At 37.3% G+C, this 24,244-nt stretch overlaps 1 protein-coding gene across 2 annotated transcripts in view; it reads right to left on the bottom strand.

The window, feature by feature from the left end:
• RFeSP (Rieske iron-sulfur protein) overlaps nt 1-22,954 on the bottom strand; it is a 37,760-nt gene extending 14,806 nt beyond the window's left edge. The window contains exons 1-3 of one of the 2 annotated variants that reach the window (XM_090376927.1): nt 22,652-22,954; nt 11,496-11,632; nt 6,460-6,469 (exon numbers count right to left, since the gene is read on the bottom strand). In XM_090376927.1, coding sequence (XP_090233053.1) covers nt 6,460-6,469; nt 11,496-11,632; nt 22,652-22,862 — 358 coding nt within the window. In that variant the 5' untranslated portion in view covers nt 22,863-22,954. Of the gene's footprint in view, nt 1-6,459; nt 6,470-11,488; nt 11,633-22,651 lie in introns of both variants that reach the window. The other variant, XM_090376926.1, reaches the window with a different exon arrangement.
• Nucleotides 22,955-24,244: the final 1,290 nt, after the last annotated feature.

The raw sequence follows: 24,244 nt of genomic DNA, 5'->3' as shown, positions 1-24,244 counted from the left end.
AGACTGCAAGTGGAAATCGTTGTGATTAGAACTGAGACCACATATATTTGTGAAATGAATTAGGAAGTGCTTGGGAGGTTTAGATCTTTTCACAGATAAGCTTGCTTTATTAGTTTGATAATTCATGGTATATTCAATAGTAAGAAAAAGTGGATGGGACATGCTGTATGAAGTAATAAAATTTTTGGATATGGCGTACACTTGGTAAGAATATACCCAGATCCTTGACATAACGTGGCCTCGACAATGCACTCTGCATACACACTACTCTGACTCCCTCCAGTCACTATCTGGCAGAGTAGAGGTAGCAAGATTATACACTAGCTGATCTGGAAGCCTCCTAGAGAGTTACCAATAGGTTCGGTCCGGCGTACTAACTAGCGGCCGGCCTAGTGTCAAAGCAAAGTGACATTATTACACCATAAATTACTTGTTGGTTCATCCAGACAAAAACGTTTTTGTCTGGATTAGCCCTTAGCAGCTTTTGCTATCCTAAGTGTAATTTCTAGTTGAAGAAAGGATGTCATGTGCTGTTGTATACAAAAATTTATTTTTGTAAACAATTAATTAATTGAATGTTGAACAATTAATTGAATGTAACACGTTTGACAAATGGTAGCTGTATTCCCCTTCAGAGGTAGCTGTTTATAATTAGCATCCACTGATGTTTTTTAATGCATGTCTAGCTGACGAGAAACTGGGTGGGTGTCTACAGCAGTTTCTGATGAGTCTTGTTGTTTACAAAAATTACTCTGCAACAGAATATAAATATATCGAAGTGAACATTAGCTAATTTCCTCTCTTGGAAATACAATAGTAAGGTGTATGGTAGATATGAGTACATATAGTATTCACGTTTTCCAATATGAAATTGCTAGTTCTTTGAACACACTGTTTTTCATAATTTGTTTTGGGGCCAATCATAGCAGCAGTATATGGAGGTTGCACTATATTTGCAAGACTTCTTGTTCTCTTTTCCTCCAAATTCCAATTGTTATGTAGAGATAAAGAGCAAGGTAAACACTTTAATATTCAGTTTAGGAGCAAGTTTCATTTTGTAAGATTGTAATGGATGTATAAGCTGATCATCTTTCATTCAAGTGGTTTATAATAGTAAAAATTGTGTTTGGGGCATACTTCCACTGTTTGCACACTTGAAAGTATGCAAGGTGGCATACTTTCAAGTGTGCAAAATTGGCAAATGTTAGTTTTGTAGCTCCTCATGCTTATTCCCAATAGTTAAATGAGGTGAAAAAGCAACTCTGCAAGCTGTTTAAGAACTGTCATACTTTTGGCATTTAAGACACTGTAATGGGTTTGGAATACAAAATATGAATTCTCACTGGACAGTTTAAAATATTGTACTTTTATGTCAGGTGGAGGTCAAGACATATCCAATAGAAAAGATACTCAATTAATAAATTGGGGGGGGGGATGTAAAAGAAAAAGAGAAAACACTGGAGTAGACATTATTTTAGCTAAAACTTCTCTCTCTCTCTCTCTCTCTCTCTCTCTCTCTCTCTCTCTCTCTCTCTCTCTCTCTCTCTCTCTCTCTATATATATATATATATATATATATATATATACACACACACACACACCAGGGGTGGCCAACAAGTCGTCACGATGAATTTTATATATATATATATATATATATATATAAAAAACAGATTAGTCAAAATCTATATATTATTATCATGTGCCCTACTGCATACGGTTATTACAAATCCATTGAACCACGTGACTACTCTTGTCGGTGCGCAGCCGCTAGGCTTGTCTGATGAAAATGCAAGCAGTTATGCCAGTGTAGTAGTAGTGGCATGTGATGCAAGAAAGCAAATGTATGAGCTTATGCAGCATCAGCCAAAAAAAAAAAAAAAAAAAAAAAAAAATCACACCATTCCCTCCAAATGCCTGTCCAGTTTCTCCTTAAATTTATTCAAGCTATCAACTTCCACAACGACAGATGGAAGTTTGTTCCAGCAATTAACCACCCGCTGGCTAAAGGCAAATTTCCGCACATCTATTCTACATCTGTCTTTTCTTAATTTGAATTTATGCCCCCTTAGGTTCGTAATCTGAACAAGTGGAAGGATCCCATCAGAATTCAGCATGCTCAATCCATTCAAGGCCTTATATACCTCAATCAGATCACCGCGCAGGTGCCTAGTCTCCAGCCACTGCAATTTGCAGAACTTAAGCCTCTCTTGGTAAGAGGATCCCTTCATTCCCCTCACCAATCTTGTTGCCCTTCTCTGTACCCGCTCAAGTAAATCTACATCCTTCCTAAAATGAGGTCTCCAGACCTGTACGCAGTACTCAAGGCGTGGCCTGACCATTGCCTTACACAGAGGGATAATCACCTCCTTTTCCCTGCTGACAAAACCCCATGACCTGCCCTGGCAGCCCGTCTGCATTGCTCAGAGAACTTCATATCTGACTGCACAATTACTCCCAGGTCTTTTTCATTTTCTACCACCTTAAGTGTAGTACCACACAGTTGGTACGTTTCTCTGGGGTTATTTCTACCCATATGCAGTACTTTGCATTTGTCAAGGTTAAACTTCAGTTCCCACTTCTTAGCCCATCTGCCCAAATTATCTAGATCCTGTTGCAGTAGCAGACTGCCATTACTGTCATTAACAACCCTGCCAACCTTTGTATCATCTGCAAACTTCGACATTAAGCCTGATATACCTTCATCAATATCATTGATAAATACACAAAACAACAGTGGACCCAACACCGAACCCTGTGGGACTCCAGTAATAACATTAGTCCAAGAAGAGCAGCACCCATTGATTACCACCCTCTGTCTTCTCGCACTTAACCATCCTTTTATCCATTGTAGCAACTTACCCTTAATACCATTCTGCTCCAATTTGTACAATAGTCTTCCATGCGCAACAGTGTCAAAAGCTTTCCTGAAATCCAAATATATGATATCAAAATTGTTTTTTGCATCCAGTTCCTTTGTAACCACATCATAATATCCTATCAAATTTGTCAGACAAGACTTTCCCTTAACAAACCCATGCTGTGTCTGAATTATTGCTGCAGTCTTGTGTAGATGATCCTGGAATGCATCTTTAACCAGCGACTCCATTATTTTACCCGGAACAGAAGTTAAACTAACTGGTCTGTAATTACTCGTGTCACCCTTCGATCCCCCTTTGTGAATTGGGGATACATTTGCACATCTCCAGTCCGTGGGAACCTTCCCTGAGTCCAAGGGTGCTCTCATAATTATGGCTAAGGGTTTGCTTAGTTGCCCTGCCGCCTCCTTTAATATAACTGGATAGATCCCATCCACCCCAGGTGCTTTTCTTACGTTTAACTTCAACAATTTCTCTTCCACTTTGTTCTCAGTTATTACAAGATCATTAAGCACCCTGCTACAATTTGATAACCTTCTGCCATTTTCAAACCTTAATAATTCCTCACGTGTGAATGTAGATGCAAAATACTCATTCAGTTTCTTTGCTATCTGAGCAGGATCATCAACAGTCGAACCATCGATGTCAAGTGGACCAATCAGATTCATCCCCTTCCTTTTAGAGTTTATATAAGTAAAGAAATCCTTGCTGTTTTTCTTAGCATCTTTTGCCAAGGATTTCTCGTAATCTGCCTTCGCCTGCCGAACCTCCTTTGTGACCTGATTACAGATTAACTTATATCTGCCATAGGCTTCTGAGTCGCTTGATAATTTATATGCATCCCATGCATTTTTCTTCTCTGTTACGAGTCTCAGTTCATTTGACAACCATTTAGGCCTAAACCTTGAACAATATTTCTTAATAGGTATGAAACTTTTAGTAGCTTCCACGATTAATTCCTTGAATGCTTCCCACCTAGAATTTACTGTTGGTAACATCGTCAGTTGATCCCACTGTACAGAATTTAAAAACTGTCGGAGACCACTGTACTCGCCTTTACAGAAACAAAAAAACTCTTTCCTTTACCCCTGATGGTAATTAAATCTTTAAGTAAATCCCACGTCAGTACACTGTGATCACTGCCACCTAGTGGTTCTTTTATCTGCAAATTCCTAATACATGAATGATCACTGCTGATAACCAGATCAAGAGTATTACTTTCTCTGGTTGCCTCTCGAACATGCTGCTGCAGAAAACAATCATCCAATAAATCCACAAAAGTCTGACTAGTGTGTGAGTGCCCAACCCACAAGTTCCAGTCAATATCTGGGAAGTTAAAATCCCCCATTATAAGACATTCCGATTTACTAGCCCACTCTATTTCTCTGTACAATTGTTCATTGTACTCATTCGAATCATTGGGCCTATAACACACTCCTACTCTAATTTTTGCTTTCGCAGTGCTTATGTCACACCAAACTGACTCAACAGTGCACTGTTCATCTATATCAACTGGATGCACTTTTGATTTTATATTTTTCTTTATTAACAGCATAACACCTCCTCCCTTCCTATCCTGTCTATCCTTTCTGTACACATTGTACTCCCCAAATTCCAGTTCGGCATTCCTTATATCTGGGTGACACCACGTCTCTGATATCCCAACAATATCCGCCTTTGATGTCTTGACCAACACTTCAAATTCATCAAATTTATTTACTATACTTCTAGCATTGGTATACATGCAAGTATACATGCACCTATTCCTATTCCCAGCCACTCTAACACATCCCATATACCCACCTGTTTCATGATGGTTGACATCCGTCCCTGAAACCCCCAACACCCCTCGCTCCAGGTCGCTACTTATTCTAATAGAAGTTGTGCAAGAATCACCTTCACCTCTGCCTACGGCTACTGTTAAACTATTAGTCCTTGTATCCCCCCAAGCTATCAGTTTTCCAACCCACCTAACACTGCCTCGATAGCATCAGCAAATATTCTTGCACCCTTTCTATTTAAGTGTATCCTGTCCGTGTATGTGTTGAATTCTTATTTAGCTTACTTAATATTAATAACTGGACAGTACTTATATGTTAATTTAATACACATTGATTTAAAATGAATACTAAAATGAAAATGAAAAAGAGTAAAATGTATCAGCTTCATCAAGAGTGGGAAATAGAATACTCTTTTGTAATGATAAAATAAAAATGTTGTTGTTTGATTTGTAATGCTTCCATGGCTATAGCCAAAAAAAAAAAAAAAAGGACATTTAGAAAGGCACTTCAACACACTGATTAGTAGTATTTTTGCATATAAATATCAATTTTTGGCAATGGCTAAGGATTTCAAAGGAAAAAAAAAAATCCAATCGTTTTGCAATTATCCAAGATCGCAAAAATATCCTGTTTTTGAATTTAATACTGAGAAATACGTTTCTGAAATTGAGAAAGTTGTGGATGATTTTGAAACCAGATTCAGTGATTTTAAAACAATTGAAGACATTGTTCAATATATTTCTTATCCATTTAATGTTGACTTAGATAAGAAACAAACCGCAGGAAAAAAAAAAAAAAAAAACCCCCAACTGCTGAGATTTTTCACAAGGAGAAAATATTACTTGAAAATGAAATTATTACATTGCGAAACAATATCTTCTAGATCATCAGAAAAAGACTCCTGGAAATATGTTTGCTGAGAAAAGTACCCAATTGTAAAAAAATGCAGTGAACTTTTAAATTAAATTCCTGTTTTGGTTCCACATATCCATGTGAATTGGCCTTTTCATATTTGAAACAAACAGACAAAGAAGCGCTCTACTCTTACAGACTTGCATACAGAAGATTCTTTACAATTGGCCTTAATCACAGTATATTCCAGATTTTGAAAGCATAGGCAGATGACACGAAGACACAAACTTCACATAAATTAAAAATTTAAATACATATTTTAAATTCATAAGAATTCTGAATTGTATTTAATTTTAAAATTTATAAACGTTTTTCAATATGTTGATTAACTTTTTTAACCATGTGCAATGAAATTCTTGAGATGGTAGATCGTGGCACATTTTGAAAGAAAAAAGTAGATCGCATCACAAATTAAATTGGCCACCCCTGATGTATATAAATGCACCAGTAAACCAATACTGTTTCAGGAACCTTTAATTTAATTAGAAACCATTCTAGTTGAGAGGGGGGAAAGGCTATGCCATAAATGAAGAATAAACAAGTAAAGTAGTGAGAGCTCACCAATTTCTGGGGTTACATTTCTGAAGATTTCTGTGATTGACAAGTATACAATCAGAAAGCTTAATAATCTATAATAAAGCAGGGTATGGTCCCTAATTGCAAGATATTTCTGCATAAAATATCATAATGTACCAAAATATCTGCAACAAAGAAGTTACTATAAATTAAAAATCAAATTAGATTTTTTGTAAAAAATTTCAATTTACAAGTAACTAATTTACTACTTAAAATTAACAAGCAATCAACCATAAATTAATAAGAAATGAACCTGGTAGCAGTGCTGCCTTCTCCAATATGCTGATCAGCAAAACATCTCTGGTGATTATCACCAGTGCCCCTCTCCCATCCAAATATAGACCAAGTTTTAAGTTGTTTCTGAGGTCAGTCACTATTATATATACAGAGTAATTAAATGACACTTGCTGATATATGCGATGCCATCATTTGTGTTGCTATTTTTGCCTTTCACTTTCCATAAACAATTATGGTGCTCATTGTACACCATTTAATTTATGTTACTATTATTATATAAAATTAGTTTCACATTTTGATTAATACTACATGTATTCATTTATATATATAAGGCGTGTAAAAATTCAAAAGGTAAGTGCATTAAAATTCAAAATTATGTGCCCATGCATAATATTGTAACTGTAAGCTTAACAATTCTATATAACTTCAAAAATGGAAGTAACTAAGAATTTTTTTTTGCAGAACTAAAGTTTTCCAAAAATTTTTTTTTCATGTTTCACTAGAAATGGCATGCATAAAAAATATTTTTAAATTTAGTTTTTATAGTGAAAAAAATACAAGTAGAATTTTTAAAAATATATATAAATAAATAAAAAAAATAAATAAACTTTTTTAAGAAATAAAGAAAATTGGATCTGACAAAAGCTGCAATCACCTTTTCTCATGATCAGGGGTGCCACCACTGGTGGGTTAAAAAGAGAATTTATTTATGAATCAATTAAAATAATAAAAATCGATTATACACAAGTACAAAAGTGTCATTTTAAGTAGTAAATATTTAATAGCTAAAAAATAATAATCAGATTTTAATTCATTATCTCTGTTTTAGAAAAATGGAGCAATCTAATGATGGAATCACTGAATTTGCCTATACTGTAATGTTTGGTACGCCTGTACAATAAGAGTGGTTTCTTCATTTTTAAAGTATATTTTTAGTGGGATTCCAATCTTTACCATATTTTTTATAATAAATATATTCTATATGTTATGATATGAATTTCTATTTATGAGATATTCACTTTTCTTACATTATTCTTTAACATGTTTATAGAACTAACCATAATTACTTTTAAATTTTGCTTATTACTCAACATCCACAGTGGATTCTGGTTATTTGGGCCACCGGTTAATCGGGGCGGCCGTTTATTTGGGGCAAATCTTAAAAAAACAGAAACCAATCGAGAAAATAGCCAGGGTTTACTTCGCTTAATTGGGACAGGATGACGTTTAATCAGGGCAGGAGACTGCAGCACTGGAGATTACCCTACAATTGTCTCCAATGGCACCACGTGGTTCGGTCAAAATTCTGGAGGTCACAACCATAAAACAATAAAAACAATTAGCAGTCACCTGTTTACTGTTAGTGAGATCCATCATAAACGGACTGTAAACTCGATCTTACTGAATTTGTGATAACACCGACAGCTGGAATTCTGTGGGTTATTATGGTGAAATGTGTTTACACTTCCATGAAATTTTCAATCATATAAAAAAATTAATTTTCAGATCTTCTCTTCATTCCTATTTTTAAAGTTTTGTAACTCGTTATTCCGTTCTCACTTGCGCATATCGTGTTACTTGCAATTTGTGTGTGCCGTGTTCTTTGTCATTGACTGCTTACCTTTTTACTGTTTTAAATTTTAACCCCCACCCACAAATGTCAGTGAACAGAAATGTCAACTAGTTCGTATGTACATATTACAGTACGTATTAATTATCCGATTATCACGTATATTCTTCCGATTTTCACGTATCATTTAATTTTTTAATTGGTAAGGTAATAGAGGGTAAATTTGTGATTAATATATCTTTGCTTTTATAGCCTGTGGATAAAATTCCTCCTATTTTTGCTAATTAGAAGAAATGTTGTTTAATAGAATTAAAATTCAATTCACAAACGTGATCGCAATGACTGGCGCTTACTGCACATCGTATAGTGAACGGTACTTTACTATGGCGACTCCATTGTAACGTGATCCGATTGTTCAGTGAACCAATTGTAAAAAGGGGGGGGTTTCATTGTATTTTTAACTATTTACGTGAAACTTCAGATAATTGGGGCAGCTGCTTAATTGGGCCAAAATTCACTAGTCTCAATGTGTCCCAAATAACCAGAATGGACTGTATTTATTTATTATTAAATTTGCTCATGGTTACCAGGCAACTATCAGAAAACTCCCTTTCTGATTTCAGTGGCCAGCCACTCTGACACAATTTGCAATTAAATTAATTGCTTTGATGTGTGATTTTATTTGTTGAAGTTACTCCTGGTATGGCTTGGAAATAGTCTAACCTAATAAATCTATTTTAATCTTTTTAAATGTTAATGCTAATATCATAAATAAAAAGTCATGTGTTCTACCAACACAACTTATCAACAAATTTCTTACCTATACTAAACTGACATGATTAGGATGAATTTTTATAAATAAACTAAAAAACCCAGCCTGCTTTACAACCAATTTGCATATATGTAGCTTAACCAAACTATAAACAAATTAGAGAGCCACCATCAGAAAACTACTTTTGTGATGGTGGCTCACTGGCCACTCTGACACAATTTGCCAGTAAATCAATCATTTTGATGTGATTTTATTTGCTGAATTAGTCCTAGAACCTTTTGGAAATACCTTAGGCTAATCTGATATCACAAGTAAAAATTACATGTTTCACTAACGCAACTAAATGAAAGGATTCAGAAAAGGGTAACCAGACTGGTAAGGAGTGCTAATTAATGTCCATATGAAAAACAGCTAACAATGTGCAGACTGCAAAGCTTGGAAACTAGACACCTTGGTGGATGGGGAGGGACTTGATATAGGTATAAAAGGCCTGGAAGAGAATCAGTAAAACAAACAAAGGAGATATATTTTTCTTGGCAGCAGAGTGGGAGAAGAACCAGGGAGCATAAATGCAAAATTTTGGAGGCTAACAGAAGGCTGGATCTCATGAAGTTTACTTCTGAGCAGCACACCATAGATCACTTGAACGAATTGTCTACCGTAGTGATCAAGGCTGTTAATTTGGTTAAATTCAAAGCAGAATTGGATAGGTACTTTTTGGTGATGGGAAAGTAAAATGATTGATTTTTTTTTTTTTTTTTTGGTAGATGCAAAAAATATCCCACTCCCTTGCATCTTTTAGCCAGTATAATACTTATCTGCTAAACTGCAAGTCAATTCAGCAAATTTCTTTGCTGTACACTAAACTGACAAAAGAGCTATCTGGATAGATTCAGAAGATATATATATATATATATACAGAGTGTCTCAAAAATATTGGTACAAACATTTAGGGGAGGTAGGTAACATCTAAAGGAGTGTGAATTGCATAAGAACCCATAACCGGAAACGTCACAGGAAAGTAGTAGCACAGGCACAAGAAGCAGAAATGACACAAGACAGTAATTACTGACAAACATTTATTTGACATAATATTAACAATGGAGTACGAGATGGATGCATTTCATGATGTTACAACAGATGCTCGGAGGTTCCACCATGAGACGCGATGCATGCGTGACACCGACGCAACATGGATTGGCGGACACGGTTGAACACATCTGGAGTTTCTTTGACAGTAGTAGCAACGCAGACAAGTCTCGCCATGAGATCCATTTCCGTCTCCACAGGCGATTCATACACAATAGATTTGAGGGCCTCCCCACAGAAAGAAATCAAGGCTCGATAAATCAGGTGAGCATGGGGGGCCAGGAAACTGGTCCACAACGGCAAATCCATTGACACCCAAAACGCCTGTTCAAATGGTCACGAACACACCTTCCATAATGGGCAGGCGCCCCGTCATGTTGAAACCAAATGTTGCATCTCACATTTGCTGGAACATCGTCAAGTAACCCTGGTAACTTGTTCAAGAAAGATTCGATATTTAGGGAAGTTCATGTGGGATGGTAACAGGTATGGGCCGACTAAGCAGTCACCGACCATACCTGCCCACACATTTATTGCGAAGCGATGTTGTGCCGCATGGGGGCGCACATTGTGAGCCCACACATGAGCATTGTGCTGATTGAATAAGCCTTCCCAAGTGAAATAAGCCTCATCCGTGAACAAAACATAGGCTGGAAAATTCAAGTCTTGAACACTTTCTTGGAGAAACCACTGCGCAAAAGCCACACATGTACAGGATGATCTTGGGGGAGCAGTAACTGAACTCTTTGGAGATGAAAGGGGTGCAAGGAATTGTCATGCCAGACACGCTGTACACTGCAACGAGATACTCCTAAGGCAGAAGCAATGGCACGTGTGCTGGTAGTAGGATTATTCTGGACGGCATTCAACACTTTCTTCCATGGTGGGAGTTCGTGTTGAACGTGGTCTGCCCGCACTACTCCTGTTACCTCTAAATGACCCACAATTGCACAAATTTTGATGCACACGCGCAAACAAACGGTGGTCTGGTACATGTCTGTCTGGGAAGCGTTCTCCATAAATTCGTTGAGCAGCTCGTACATTGCCCTCTCTTAATCCATACACTAGGTGCATGTCTGTCAGCTCACAGTTCGTATATCAATGCATGCTCTTTGTGCGGCGACTACTGCTTGAATGAGTAAACCAGAAATTTTCCCTCTCGCGAACTGATGAACAGCACCCTGTACCGACTTACAGTGATGTTTCTGGTTATGAGTTCCTATGCGATACACATTCCTTCAGATGTTACCTACCTCCCCTAAACGTTTGTAACAATATTTTTGAGACACCCTGTGTACACACACACACGCGTGCGTGCGCGCACGCGCCTACCTGTTTCACAACAAGTAAAATAACCTAAAACAACAGAAAAAGAAAAACACTGATTATATACATTATAGTATAAAATAATGTATTTAATTTGCAATACAAAAAATAAATTCATCTAATGAATGGTGTCCATCTGTGTATTCTTCGGCATTACTCTGTACACATTTACATTTTATTGTAATAAGATGACAGTTCTCAGTGTAGAAGGTTGGTTCCTAGGTGAGTGCAAATAAATGAGCGATTGACTTAATTACTGATGAGCTAAATACAAAATTTTTGTTGAAACCATATCAGTAACTGCCCGAGACTCATTGAGAGAAAAAAAAAAAAACATTTTATTGTTTACCTGCTACTATGAGATAGCTAAACATTTTACGTGAATCCTCAGTATCTCTGGATGGTTTGTTTGGGTCCTTAACACTATCTCTTCGATAATAAGAGTAATCTGGAAAAGTGATGTCTGTATGTGCCAAACGAACCTGGAGAGGACCTGTAAATAAATTAGCAAATATATAAACAAGCTACAAGTATAAATAAGCTAGCATGCTAAAAATTATATAAATTTGTAGTCCTCAAAATTCAAAGCTCAAGGACCAACACTAGCATGCACACACATACACAGTTGTATGATGTAACATAAGAAAAGTTTACCTTAATATGATATGTAAACACTTTCAGAAAGTGTTCTCTGTATCATATTGAGGTAAATTTCTCTTATTCTTTTACAAATATTGATATCAACGTAGAACGTATTGACCATTATAGCTCTGGTTCATACTATCACAGTTGTATTATATAGTTTTGATATGTCTAGACCTATAACATACAGCAGAGTATCTCCGGTCCAAAACGGCTTGTTCAAATCCAATTTAGAGCCTATAGTAGACATAAATTAGTCTGTAATCAAGTCATAAAGGAGGTTAAGCAAGCTGAGCTAGATTATGAGACCTCTCTGGCAAAGAAAAACAGCAAAGACTTGTATGCTTATATTAATAGTAGAAGGAAGGGGTTGAATCACATTTGGGCCACTTGATGTCTATGAGTCAACTAGTGATGGCCCTGCTCAGGTTGTGAACAAATTGAATAGGTATTTTGCAGCTACATTCACACAAGGAATTCTTTAGGGAAGGGGATGCTAGAAGTTTATCAAACTCTAATGAAGAGCTAAATGACTGTGATAACTGAAAGGGAAGTGGAGGAGAAACTGTTGAGGATGGACATAAAAAAAAAAAAGCAACTGGGGCAGATGGATTCTATTCTAATTATATCAAAGAAGGCAGAAAATGAAGTAAGCAAACCATTAGCCATAATTATAAGAGCATCCTTGGATTTAGGGGAGATATCTATGGAGTGGAGAAGTACAATTATATCCCCAATTCATAAAGGGGGATCAAAAGGCAACATGAGTAATTACAGACCTGTTAGTTTAACATTTGTTCCAAGGAAAATAATGGAATCACTGGTTAAAGAAGTAATGCAGGACCATTTGGACAGGCATGAAATTATACTGCAACCACAGCATGGATTTGTCAAGGGGCAGTCTTGTTTAACCAATCTGATAGGTTACTTACTATGATGCAGTGACAAAGGAACTGGATACAAAAAATAATTTTGATATCACATATACTTAGATTTAAGGAAGACTTGATACTGTTGTACAAATTGGAACAATGTGGCATTAAGGGCAAGTTATTTCTATGAATAAAGGGATGGTTAAGTGAAAGAAGACAGTGGTTATGAATGGACACTGTTCTTTGTGGACTAATGTTATTAGTGGAGTTCCCCAGGGTTCAGTGCTGGATCCATTGTTGTTTTCAATATTTATCAATGATATTGATGAAGGTATATCAGGCTTAATGTCTAAGTTTGCAGATGATACAAAGGTCGGCAGGGTGAGCTACTGCAACAAGATCTAGGAAAATTGGATCAATGGAGTGAGAAATGGCAGTTGAAGTTTAACATTGACACATGCAAGGTGCTGCATGTGTCAATGTTAAACTTCAACATGGGTAGCAGTAATCCCAGAGTAACTTAACTGTGTGGTATAACACTGAGGGTAGTGGAGAATGAAAAAAGACTTGGGGGTAATTGGCAGTCATACATGAAATTCTCTGTGTAGTGCAGACATGCGGGCAGGACAGCTCAGTGTTTTGTCAATGATACACAGAAACTTTGCTAGTAGGGATGAAGTGATTATCTCTTTGTATAAAACCATGGTTAGGCTACATCTCAAGTACTGTATAGAGGTCTGGAGCCCTCACTCTAGGGAGGGTGTAGATCTGGTGGAATGGGTGTAAAAAAGGGCAACCAGATTGGTGAATGGAACAAAAGGGTGCTCTTACCTAGAAAGGCTTTAGTTCAGCAAAATGCAGAGCCTCGAGACCTGAAACCTGCAGGCAGATCTGATTGAGGTGTTTAAAGCATTGACTGTATTGAGTAATGGGAATGTTAATGGTATTCTTCCACTTGCTTATATTACATACATGAGGTGGCATAAATTCAAGTTGAGGAAGGATGGTTGCTGGATAAATGTGTGGAAGTATGCCTTCAGCCAGCGAGTGGTTGATTGTTGGAAGAGGCTTCCATCTGCTGTTGTGGAAGTGGATAGGTTGAATAAATTCAAAGGAGAACTAGACAAATTCTTGGACAGTATGGATGGGTGAATTGGTTTTTTTTTTTTTTGGCTGATGCTACATAAGCTTGCTTTCCTGCATCATTTGCCATTGAATGATTATATGTTTTACTTATATTATATGAGGAGGTCAGAGCTGAAGTAACCCTATTTAGAGTTGTCTAAAGCATCTCGAATGGAAGATATGCAACAAAACACACACTAGCAAGACTTTTGTGGATTTATTGGATGATTGTTTTCTGCAGCAGCATGTTCGAGAGGCAACCAGCGAGGGTAATACTCTTGATCTGGTTATCAGCAGTGATCATTCGTGTATTCAAAATTTGCAGATAAAGGAACCACTAGGTTGCAGTGATCACAGTGTACTGATGTGGGATTTACTTAAAGATATAATTACCATCAGGGGTAAAAGAAAGGGTTTTTGCTTTCATAAAGGTGAGTACAGTGGTCTCAGACAGTTTTTAAATTCTGTACAGTGGGATCAACTGATAATGTTACCAACAATAAATTCTAAGTGGCAAGCATTCAAGGAATTAATCGTGAATGCTACTAAAAGTTTCATACCTATTAAGAAATATTGTTCAAGGTTTAGGCCTAAATGGTTATCAAATGAACTAATGAGACTCGTGACAGAGAAGAAAAATGCATGGGATGCAAATAAATTATCAAGCAACTCATAAGCCTATGGCAGATATAAGCTAGTCTGTAATCAGGTCACAAAGGAGGTTGGGCAGGAAAAAGCAGATTACGGGAAATCTTTGGCAAAAGATGCTAAGAAAAACAGCAAAGGAAGGGGATGAATCTGATTGGTCCACTGGATATAGATGGTTCGGCTGTTGATGATCCTGCTCAGAAAGCAAACAAACTGAATGAGTATTTTGCATCTACATTCACACATGAGGAGTTATTAAGGTTTGAAAATGACAGGTTATCAAATTGTAGCAGGATGCTTAATGATTTTGTAATAACTGAGAGCAAAGTGGAGGAGAAATTGTTGAAGTTAAACATAAGAAAGGAACCTGGGGTGGATGGGATCTATCCAGTTATATTAAAGGAGGCGGCAAAGCAACTAAGCAAACTCTTAGCCACAATTATGAGAGCATCCTTGGACTCAGGAGAGGTACCCACGGACTGGAGATGTGCAAATGTATCTCCAATTCACAAAGGAGGATCGAAGGGTGGCATGAGTAATACAGACCAGTTAGTTTAACTTCTGTTTCGGGAAAATAATGGAGTCACTGGTTAAAGATGCATTGCAGGATCATCTAGACAAGACTGCAGCAATAATTCAGACACAGCATGGGTTTGTTAAGGGAAAGTCATGTCTGACAAATTTGATAGGATATTATGTTGTGGTTACAAAGGAACTGGATGCAAAAAATAATTTTGATATCATATATTTGGATTTCAGGAAAGGTTTTGACACTGTTGCACATGGAAGACTATTGTACAAATTGGAACAGAATGGTATTAAGGGTAAGTTGCTACAATGGATAAAAGGATGGTTGAGTGGGAGAAGACAGAGGGTGGTAATTAATGGGTGCTACTCTTTGTGGAGTCCCACAGGGTTCGGTTTTGGATCCACTGTTTTGTATATTTATCAATGATATTGATGAAGGTATATCAGACTTAGTGTCGAAGTTTGCAGATGATACAAAGGTTGGCAGGGTTGTTAATGACAGTAATGGCAGTGTGCTACTGCAACAGGATCTAGATAATTTGGGCAGATGGACTAAGAAGTGGCAACTGAAGTTTAACCTTGACAAATGCAAAGTACTGCATATGGGTAGAAGTAACCCCAGAGAAACGTACTAACTGTGTGGTACTACACTTAAGGTGGTAGAAAATGAAAGACCTGGGAGTAATTGTGCAGTCAGATATGAAGTTTTCTGAGCAATGCAGACAGGCTGCCAGGGCAGGAAATGAGGTTTTGTCCATGATATATAGGAATTTTGCTAGCAGGGAGAAGGAGGTGATTATCCCTCTGTGTAAGGCAATGGTCAGGCCACGCCTTGAGTACTGCGTACAGGTCTGGAGGCCTCATTTTAGGAAGGATGTAGATTTGCTTGAGTGTGTACAAAGAAGGGCAACAAGATTAAGATTTGTGAGGGGAATGAAGGGATTCTCTTACCAAGAGAGGCACCTGCGCAGTGATCTGATTGAGGTGTATAAGGCCTTGAATGGGTTAAGCATGCTGAATTCTGATGGGATTCTTCCACTTGTTCAGATTACGAACCTAAGGGGGCATAAATTCAAATAAGAAAAGACAGATGTAGAATAGATGTGCGAAAATTTGCCTTTAGCCAGGTGGGTGGTTAATTGCTGGAACAAACTTCCATCTGTTGTTGTGGAAGTTGATAGGTTAAATAAATTTAAGGAGGAACTGGACAGGCATTTGAAGGGAATGGTGTGATTTTTTTTTTTTTTTTGGCTGATGCCGCATAAGCTCATACACTTGCTTTCTTGCATAATATGCCACTACTACTACTACTACTTGCATGAAAAACAAATTCCAAAAATCACCACCAGGGAAAAAGTTTTGCTGTGAATGTTTAATCTATTACATAAACTGTGTGGTTTATGTAATACCATAAGTATTACATGGTGTTACATAATGCAGTTACATGAAAATGCTTAGCATTTTCATGTAATTGCATTATTAGCAACACAACATATGGCATGCATATATTGTGTTGTGTTGCTACACAATATATGCATGACATATGGCATGCATATATCATACTTTCCATTAAAAGCAGCAATATTTGGATTCACCACTCTATGCACTTTGGTCACCATTCTGCTCTAGCAAAACCTCAAACAGTAATTGCATGATCAGCTGCAGAAAGTATATTTGACAACACTCAAGAGTTAGTATTATGATTACACATTTAATATATTTTTATATTTGTGATCCAAGTGAATCAATCACACGATGCCCTAGAGCAGGGGTCGGCAGCCTGCGGCTCGCAAGCCGCAGGCTGCCGACCCCTGAACATGTATTTCTGCGATCAAATATTTTCGAACATGAACTACATTAAAAATAAATCAAGATACCGTGTGAGCAATGCGAGTCTTTTAACATGTTTAAAGATGAAAATTACGACATACTCACCCGATGTTGAGAAACTCGCTCAAGAAGTTCAGCAGCAAAAGTTGCATTAATTCTTACCTAATTGGATGTTTGTTACGTTTTTTCAGTGTTAGTAAATATGTCAAAATATATATTTTTTAATAAAACACCTTCCCACTCTATTCCATTTCCTAAACCCCCCCCCCCCACTCATCCAAACTTGAGCTGAGGTGCGGCTCTTTGGATTTTTATTTTTTTTATTATTAGATCGAAAATGGCTCTTCACTCAAAAAAAGGTTGCCGAATACTGCCCTAGAGGTTTGTTATAAAGGTAAAAAAAAATAAGGTTCCATTTTAATGTGGTTAGTTTATTAATCTGTAAATACTCTTTACTTACTTTCTTTTTGTGTTTTTAATATTCTCTTATTTATATCACTTTATTTTTTCTGTCAAAAGAATCAAGGAATAGTTGGGGGGGGGACACCTCAGCTTCATTGCATATACCCAAAGCAATAAAAACAGACCGAAAGTCTCGGTCATTACACTACTGCCTCACCTTCTACTGTTGTACTTATAATATTCTGATTTCCAATATCAGTTGGTCATTTATGCAAACACATCAATTACTTATTTTGTAAGAGTTATTTTAAAGTTAAAAATGAACTCTAAATTCTAGTTAATATCATACACTCAATTCCTATTTGAGATGATACATATTTTTGTCTTGTATCATGGACAATATCACGAACAAACATACTCAGGAATGGTTTTGATAATATACAGCAGATCAGGAATGACACTTCTCACATGTTGTATGATGCCATCCTCAAAATCTGCTGGGTCAGGAATACTGTCACAACACATGCTGTCCTTTAGATAGTCCCCAGAGCCAAAAGTCAAAAGGTGCGAAGCTAAGAGATCAAGGTGGCCATGCTGTAGGAAATGAATGGCTGATTACTCTTTCACCAGTAAAATGTCACCACAGAAGCTCTTGATCTTGTACAGATCTCAGTGTGTTGAGATGCTCTGTCTTGCATACAAACTTGTTACTGGGCATTCTCTCTATTGCAGTAACTGAATGAAAAGAGTTACCAAATGTCTCTGTTGAGTGGTAACTGAACATGTTAGGAGGTCAAAATAGAATGGCTTTTTCAAAAAGAAATGGGCCAATAATGGAGATAGCTATAAAACAACACTTTTCAGTGATACTGGATGCATGTAAGGGAATTTCATGTTCTTCAGAATGGCTCATTAGCCCAAATTCAGCAGTTTTGGGTGTTTGTAGTCCCATTCAAATTGGAATGGGCCTGACCTTTCCAAAGGAAGTTCCATCACTACTCACTGCTGTCTACCTCCATCTGTGGCAAGAAGTTGAGAGCAAATTCCATCCAGTTTTCATGGTAGGCCTGTATGGGCAGACCTGCAAAAAGCATCTTTCATATAGAAGGTGCTGCTACTGGTGCACCACTGACCACAGATCTTTCTGTGATTGCAGAAACGATATTCTCAACCTGCTCTTGGTTGAATGGGTTTCTGTCCACTTCCTGGCTTCAGCTGCAAATTTCCTGTTTCCCCAAACCATGCAATCATTTTCCTTCTGTTCAAGTAGTAGAACCTTACAATAAAAGCACACACTGGTAAGGTGAGAGGCATTGTGCTGCTAACACTACAGTATTCTAATCTGCTGCATCTTATGCATGAGCAGAGTGGCATATGAAAATCATTTAAAACATGACTTTCTTCCCAGTGGTTATTTTTAGACCTATTTGTTTTCTATATAATTCTCTTCACATTTAGGGCTGTCTGGAGATTGCTCTCCAGACAGCCCTAAATAGGAAAACTTTAATTGTGGCTACTTAGTATATAGGACGGAAGAGACTAGCTTATTCATCAATTTATTTAATATAGGTATTACATTTGTACACTGGAACAGGAGTGCCAACAGCCATCATGGCCCTGGGGTAAATAGCCTTACACCATAGACCTATGGTGACTGTGACAGACATGTACAGGGAGTGCTAATTTCATTGTTTAAAGCAGCCATAGATACATTCAATTCACAAGTGAAATGCATATTGTGCCATTGTGAATTCAAAGATATAAAATAATCATAATCTGTTGTTCCGATGTTCCACAGGTCGACATAAGAAGCCTCACCAGCATGCCCTACCTGTGTACGTCTCTCCATTGTTTATTTCATTCCAGTTTCCTCCTTTCTTAACGACATCAGTCTTTATCATGTCCTGCCACCTCATTCTTGGTCTCCCCCTTGGTCTTTTGTCCTTTAAATGTAAATCAAACATTTTTCTAGGCAAATGCCTCTCGTTCATCCTCTTGACATGTCCAAACCATTTCAATCCTGTCCTGGAGTATTTCAACCCAAATCATATCATTCCTGATTCTCTCTCTAATCATATCATTCCTGATTTTGTCCCATCTTGTCTTTCTGGTTATGCTCCTCACAAATCTCATTTCTGGCCCCTGTATTCTGCTTTCATCCTTTTTCCTCATGGTCCAAGTTTCAGACGCATACATCACAAGTGGTATGTAATAGGTCTGGTACATGGCCTTCTTACACTTCAGTGGTATGTTCCCATTCCAGATCAGATCTCTTGTCTGCCTGTAGAAATTCCACCCCGCTTGTGTCCTGCTACTTATTTCTTCATCTATCACTCCAATTTTTGTGATTGTGCTTCCTCGCCAAGCCTCGCCACTCCTCTCTAGAACCATTCATTCACGCTACTCCTGACTGAAAACCAGTCCAAATTCATTGGCCATACTAGTCCACATATCAACTTGCCGTTGCACTTGTTCCCTGCTCTCTCCCCATATACAGAGGTCACCTGCGAAGAGCATGACTTCCATCTGGTCTTGTCCAAATTGTTTCACCACTCTACATTGCACGGCATTCATGAGAGCTATGAAAAGCAGTGGTAACAGGATGCCTTCTTGTCTCAAACCTGATGTTATTTCGAAGCTCTGTGTCAACCCCACCACTGTTCTTACTTTGCTCATTGTGTTGGTGTAGATATTTTCAATTTTCTCCACAAGATGTTCCCCTATCCCCAAGCTTCTCAAAACCTCCCACACTTCTCTCTATTCACGGTATCAAACACTTTCTTTATGTCCAAAAATGCCATCCATAATTCTTTACTGTGTTCATAACATTTTTCCATCAGTTGCCTGATGCAGAAAATTAGATCCACTGCTGATCTGCCAGGCCTAATGCTATACTGTTTCAATTGTTCCTCTCATCTTCCGCTCCAACACTCTTGTACAGCTCACATGTGATGTCAGTGTGATGCATCTATAATTGAACAATTATAGATAAGATATTAGCTAAAATGTGATGTCAGTGTGATGCCTCTATAATTTGAACAATTATAGATAAGATTATTTATATAAAATTAATTCAATTTATGATACACAAACTGATGTGCTGAGAAGGATATTACACAATTGTTCATAAAGAATTAATAAATATGATGTAAGGCTAATACTAATTAGACCACATGAACTGTAAAGCTATTTTATTATGTACAAAGTTATAATTTACCATAATAAACTAAAATTTCTGCACAATATACAACTGCTTAACAATTGGTGATATTGTTGAGTTCTAGGCTGAGTCCTGGCACTAGGCCCAGAGTACTGGGATATTAATGAGACTACTTACTCAAAACTGATATACACATTGAACACAGATTTCAAGATTTGTTTTTGTTTTGTTATTTGGTTTTTAGGAGCATTAGCAAATAAGGCCATATTGCTCCGGGATATGCGGTGGTCATTCCCTGACCTTTCTTCTGCATCCTCCGTATTTGGTGGTGACGGGCTCGAACCCCAGTCTAATAAAGAAGCATGTGCTACGCACTGCTGCTCCTTCCCACCTGGCTACGTAGGCGCCACCTCTGGGGGTAGAAGTTATTTCGGTATTTTAATATTTGTTTAAATTCAAGGAGAGTGTCAGTAAAGAAACATCTTGAATGCATATACTGAGGTAATTCCTCTCTTTATTTTTAAAGAATTTGTATTAAACAAATTGTTTTTTTTTTTTGGTTTTTTTTTCAGGAACATTATCAACTAAGGCCATATTATTCCGGGATATGCGGTGGTCATTCCCTGACCTTTCTGCATCCTCCGTATTTGGTGATGACGGGCTTAAACATCAGTCTAATCAAGAAGCGTGTGCTACGCACTGCTGCTCCTTCCCACCTGGCTACGGAGGCGCCATAAACAAATTGTATTAAACAATATGAAAAATTCACAACAAATTGTAAATTACGGTGTTAGCTCTAATGAGAACACAAGCTTAATGGCTAAAATCAGTGTTTCTGTCACTGGAGAAAACTGAGTTCCCAAGATGCAGAAATGAACCGAGTTACACAGTTTTAAAATTATGCACACAACCTTAATACTAATTCAGACCTGTGCTATATTATGGTTCGGATAGTGGTTCATTTTACAATATTTCAAGACTGTTCTGGGTTATAATAATTTAACAAAGATTTAGGGAGATCCCTTGTGTTGAGGCTTTTGTGCTTTGAGCACCCTCCCCACTGCCAATGCATATATTTTTAGAGGTTCTTGTCTATTTTTTTTCCCACATGCAGCACCTTGCCAGGTATTTTTATATGAACGGATATGAAAGAATGAGAGGATAGATTAAACACAAACAAAAAGGGCAATAATTACAGTAAATAAAATGTCATTAAAATCTTAAAAATAATAATAATTCTTACAGTATCCCAATCCCAACTTTGGTTGGAATTGTGGAACCACTGAACCCCAAGGATTCCAGGCCTGAAGACAAACTGAATAATTTGGGACCCTACACACTTTCATCTAATAAGCGGCAAATATAATTGTACAAAACGTTTATTAAAAAATAAAATCATTTTTGTGGCAAGATGGGTAGGTGGTCAGATGTTTTATACTGATCACAAAATTTTAGCTGAACTGGTGGAATTCAACTAAAGAGAACATTCCTGCTGCCTTTTGATACTGGAAAATAGTTGCTGATTCCATGGCCAAAACCTTTTTTAGTCTGCAGACCATTTAAGTATGTAAATTATCCCCTCAGACAGGTGACCCCACTCACTTCTTGTCACTGTAAAAGACCTCAATTTGGCTGTAGCACTGCATATCAGCAAACTATTTTGAACCAGCCTGTGGGCCTCCTAGAAAAAACTGTGGTGAACTATACATTGGCACCGTTGATCATGACAAATTAACCAGTATAATAAGTGGGTGTACTTATATTAAATAAAGAAGGGGCATAAGTGAGTTACTAAGGATCCGAAGAGGGCACTTCCCTCTCCCAAGGTTTCAAACATTGAATTTTATATTACTTCCTACATTTTACCCGACTATCGAAAGATGAGCATGGTCTCCAAAAGGTAGGTTCCCTCACAATCATAAAAAAGATAGCACTATTTATACTCCGAAGAACCACAAAGGCTAACGATTTAGTAAAAACAAAGTTTTATCCCCCCCCCCAAAAAAAACCCAGCAGAAGTAGATTGAGCAACCGGGTGGTAGCATAATTACAATATTTAGCACCATCCTCGAAATATATAAGTGCCCAGTCGAGATTATTATTATTATTATTAATAGCCATATGGTGCAAGGAAGCCTGAGGCTTATGCTGCACAAGGAAAAAAAAAACGTTCCCGAGTTACCCTGAGAGAGAGAGCCAAAAGTAGATGGCCGACTTCGTGGTAAGGTAAATTCGCCACTATATCCAGTACACTTTTAGGTAGGAATTGCAATTAAATAAATAAAAAACACAAATCTCCACTAACCTCCGATTCCAGAAGTTATACGAATAGATTCTCGTGGTAATGAGTTTTGTAGAGAACATTTCGTTACTTTTTCGGGCTGTGGAGGAATTATGAGCTCTTCCTCAGGTAAAACAACAGGACTAGCAAGTGGCTTCAACTGACATGCAATTGCCTGCGACGTTGCTTTTAAACAATTATTCAGGCCCGAAGACCTGGCTATAAAAGTCATCATTTTTCGGCTTTTATTCTGCTTATTAACCAAACTAATATATGTACCGAATTACAGAAGACACCGGTAATGATAATCGCCGAGGTCAATTGGAATTTGATTTCCCCAGAAGATGTCGCAGTAATCGTCCACGAATCGAAGGGCAAATTATTGTTCTAAATAAAATCAAAATTTTCCTTTTTTTTTCTCTTTTTTTTTTAAGGTAAAAAGGGTTGATGCCACAATATCACGTTATTATTATTTATTATTATTATAATTAACCACATTATTATTAATAGCCATATGGTGCAAGGAAGCCTGAGGCTTATGCTGCACTAGAAAAAAAAAAAAGTTCCCAAGTTACCCTGAGAGAGAGAGAGAGAGAGTTAACAAGTCAAAAGTAGAAGGGAATCACTAAGAAAGAGAAGAATGATGGTATCCAGCCAGGAACCCTGGGTGTGCCAAGCCCATACTCACCAGATGTGAGCCCCGGAGTGTTAAATATATGGTGCAAAAGCCAAAAAAAATTATGAGTTACCCTGAGAGAGGGAAAGAGAGAGAGAGAAGCAGAAGAGAATCACCAAGAAAGAGAAGAGTGATCATATCCAGCTCAGGACCTTGTGTGTGCCAGGCCCATACTCACTAAATGTGAGCCCCTACGTTTATGAACATCTTTAAATATCAAAGTTCATATATACAATGGCGGACAAAAAAACTGCATTACTTGTGAATTTTGCAATGTGTTTTGAGATGCATTGTGGGTTGCAGAAATGTTCGAAATGCACTTGTTAAATGGGATATATACCTCTGTGAATGAAATCCAATAAAAATACTATACCTGATATACCTAATTGTCATAAATATCTTCTCAAAGGGTAAAATGTGTAATTAATGGAAATATGAGAAATCGTGCAAATGGCAATCGTGACAACCTAACATACATTTTATTGCATTTACGTGTACAAACTGAAATGACAAGTTACCGTAATAGTATTATATACTGTAAATCAGCAAAATAAGCCCTCAATATTTTGTTGTTCCTCCTCGAGCTGCAATTACAGCGTTGCAACGATCTGGCACAGAGTTAATCAACTTTTGTATATATACGGTTGCCCAATTTCGTCATACCACACCCTTACAATCTTCTCCTGCAGCTGATTCTTACTTGTTGGCTTCTTCTGAGCAATTTTAGGCGACGTTATGTACCAGAAATTTTCGATAGGGTTCAAATCTTGACTGTTGCTGGGCCAGCCCAACACTGTAATACCAGCATTTCTGAGGTATGATTGCATCTTAAGGGAGAAAAACAAGAGAAAACATGGTTTAAGTTTGTTTAAGGCGTTGTGAGACAAGAAGACAAACTCATCATTAAATCTAAACAGAATAAAACTTAACAATTTTGATGT

The sequence above is a fragment of the Mastigoproctus giganteus genome, chromosome 7, assembly GCF_048544385.1.
Source record: "Mastigoproctus giganteus isolate SK-2022 chromosome 7, ASM4854438v1, whole genome shotgun sequence".
Taxonomy (NCBI): Eukaryota; Metazoa; Arthropoda; class Arachnida; order Uropygi; family Thelyphonidae; genus Mastigoproctus; species Mastigoproctus giganteus.
The sequence above is the reverse complement of the archived record's forward strand: the minus strand, read 5'-3'. Positions and strand labels throughout refer to the sequence as shown.